A 2,500-nucleotide genomic window follows, 5' to 3' on the forward strand; every position below is an offset into this window, starting at 1 on the left:
GTTATCCTTACAGTAGGTAGATTCTTATTATTATTACTAGTGAATTTATCCTTTATCTTTATTATTCCCTTGATCTCATATTTCTTATTCGCTTTTCTTCCATGGCAGCAGTTCTGTCGTAGTCATTATTTTCTTAATTCCATCTCTATATATAAAAAAAACTGTTGTAATGACCCGCAGTTTTTTTAAAAGAATATATTTTCTCATTCTAGTTTTTAGAAAATTTAAATGAAGATATTTTTTTTTAGATATATATGTTTTTGTCGTGGCCAGCTATTGAGTATCTTTTTGCCAAGCTGTATGCTGTAGTTTGTCGTGTGCTGACGATCTTGATATGCTGTAGTTGTAGTGTTTTCTTTTACTGATTTTGTAGCCAACTGTATCTTTCTTTTTTGTTTTTGCCCTTAAACTAAATGCTGTCAAAATCTTTTCACTTTAAATATCTTGTTGTATTTTTATTGTTTTTCTATAATCAATGTTACACCAAGAATAAAGATAAGCAGATAAGTGTTTTTTATATCTTATACCACGGTATTGAAATGAATCTTGATATGTGTACATGGATTTTGGTGTATGTGTATAGATGCGTGAACGAAAAAATCTCCGTCATGCCAGTTTTGTTTTTTATTACGCTTTTCGCTTTTTGTATATCAACACTCTCTCGCTTTCTCTCTATCTTTTTGTGTATGTGTTTATGATGTACCTCTGTGTGTATGCATATAATTACACGTGTGGTTGTTTCTGTGTGTATGTATGTGCGTGTGTGTGTACATACATATACAAATAAATACGCATACAAATGCACACGTACACATGCACTTATACACAGGATGTATGTAGGCCTTAGGCATTTATATTACATAAGTATGTGCTTGCATATGTACTGTCCTAAGTATTCACGACATGGGTATATTATCTTTTCACATACCCAAAGATATAATACAATACATGTGCATATTTCTACCTAAATCTCGCACACCTTAAAATACTTGACGTGGTTACATGGTGGTAGCACAATAAAACATCACAATAATTTGAAGGAATTTAGAATATTATTAGTACACATAAACTTTACCGAAATGTAATTAAATATAGTGAGGTTCCTTAAGGCGTTAAGTGACTACCAGTTGCTGTTGAATTAACCACTTGCGTGTCCTTGGATGATTACTTTTGTGCCTTCGACTTAATTTTTTTTTTTTTTTTTCCTTTCATTTTTCTTTACTCGTCTTTTCTGGTATGCCTTGAAGTGGTAAGTAACTTTTTTTGTTGACTTTGACTTAAATTATTCTGTGGCTTGGATTATCTTTTGAAAAAAAAAAAAAAATACTCTCTGTCTTTGCATTATTTTCAACTTGTCCCGTTGCATGGGGAAACTGTAACCAAAACGTGGGTTTTCTCCCGTAGACTGTAACCGCATTGTACCCCAAAATATTTCCCACAAATTGACTTTATATCTAGAAAAGTGCTAAATGATCACTCTTGTGCTGTGACCTTCTGACCTTATGTGACCTTACCTACACAGACCCCTCGATGGAGCCAGCAAGGTCACCCTTTGTACCTATCTCTGCGCATGATGCGAAACCTCCGCCCAAGAGGAAAAACGCGATGGTTCAGCAGCCAAGGGGCAAGGGAGAGGCGCCCCCCATTAGTGACAAGATCGAACAGGAGGCTAAGAAACTTGCAAAGGTTAGTAGGATTCGTCCACAACCATAACTGTCTGTTTGAATGTCTTTGTCTGTCTGTCTGTCTGTCTGGCTGTCAGTCTATATGTCTGTCTCTCTCTCTCTCTCTCTCTCTCTCTCTCTCTCTCTCTCTCTCTCTCTCTCTCTCTCTCTCGCTCTCTCTCTCTCCTCGCTCTCCCCCCTCGCCTCTCTCTCTCTCTCGTCTCTCTCTCTCTCTCTCTTCTCTCTCTCTCTCTCTCTCTCTCTCTCTCGCCTCTCTCTCTCTCTCTCGCTCTCTCTCTCTTCTGCTGCTCTCTCTCTCCCTCTCTCTCTCTCTCTCGCTCTTCGCTCTCTCTATCTGCTCTCTCTCTCTCCTCTCTCTCTCTCTCTCTCTTCTCTCTCTCTCTCTCTCTCTCTCTCTCTCCTCTCTCTCTCTCTCTCTCTCTCCTCTCTCTCTCTCTCTCTCTCTCTCTCTTTCTCTCTCTCTCTCTCTCTCTCTCTCTCTCTCTCTCTCTCTCTTCTCTCTCTCTCTCTCTCTCTCTCTCTCTCTCTCTTCTCTCTCTCTCTCTCTCTCTCTCTCTCTCTCTCTCTCTCTCTCTCTCTCTCTCTCTCTCTCTCTCTCTCCCTCTCTCTCTCTCTCTCCCTCCCTCTCTCTCTCTCTCTCTCTCTCTCTCTCTGTCTCTCTCTCTCTCTCTCTCTCTCTCTCTCTCTCTCTCTCTCTCTCCCTCTCTCTCTCTCCCTCTCTCTCTCTCTCTCTCTCTCTCTCTCTCTCTCTCTCTCTCTCTCTCTCTCTCTCTCTCTCTCTCTCTCTCTCTCTCTCACTTTCAAAAGACAATGTT

General features: G+C 39.8%; 1 protein-coding gene across 1 annotated transcript in view; it reads left to right on the top strand.

The window, feature by feature from the left end:
* Nucleotides 1–2,500, top strand: part of LOC125035148 (serine/threonine-protein kinase Nek8-like) — a 31,143-nt gene that overhangs the window by 28,207 nt on the left and 436 nt on the right. The window contains exon 24 of the mRNA XM_047627347.1: nucleotides 1,523–1,686. Coding sequence (XP_047483303.1) covers nucleotides 1,523–1,686 — 164 coding nt within the window. The remainder of the gene's footprint in view (nucleotides 1–1,522; nucleotides 1,687–2,500) is intronic.

Source organism: Penaeus chinensis, chromosome 19 (genome assembly GCF_019202785.1).
Source record: "Penaeus chinensis breed Huanghai No. 1 chromosome 19, ASM1920278v2, whole genome shotgun sequence".
Taxonomy (NCBI): domain Eukaryota; kingdom Metazoa; phylum Arthropoda; class Malacostraca; order Decapoda; family Penaeidae; genus Penaeus; species Penaeus chinensis.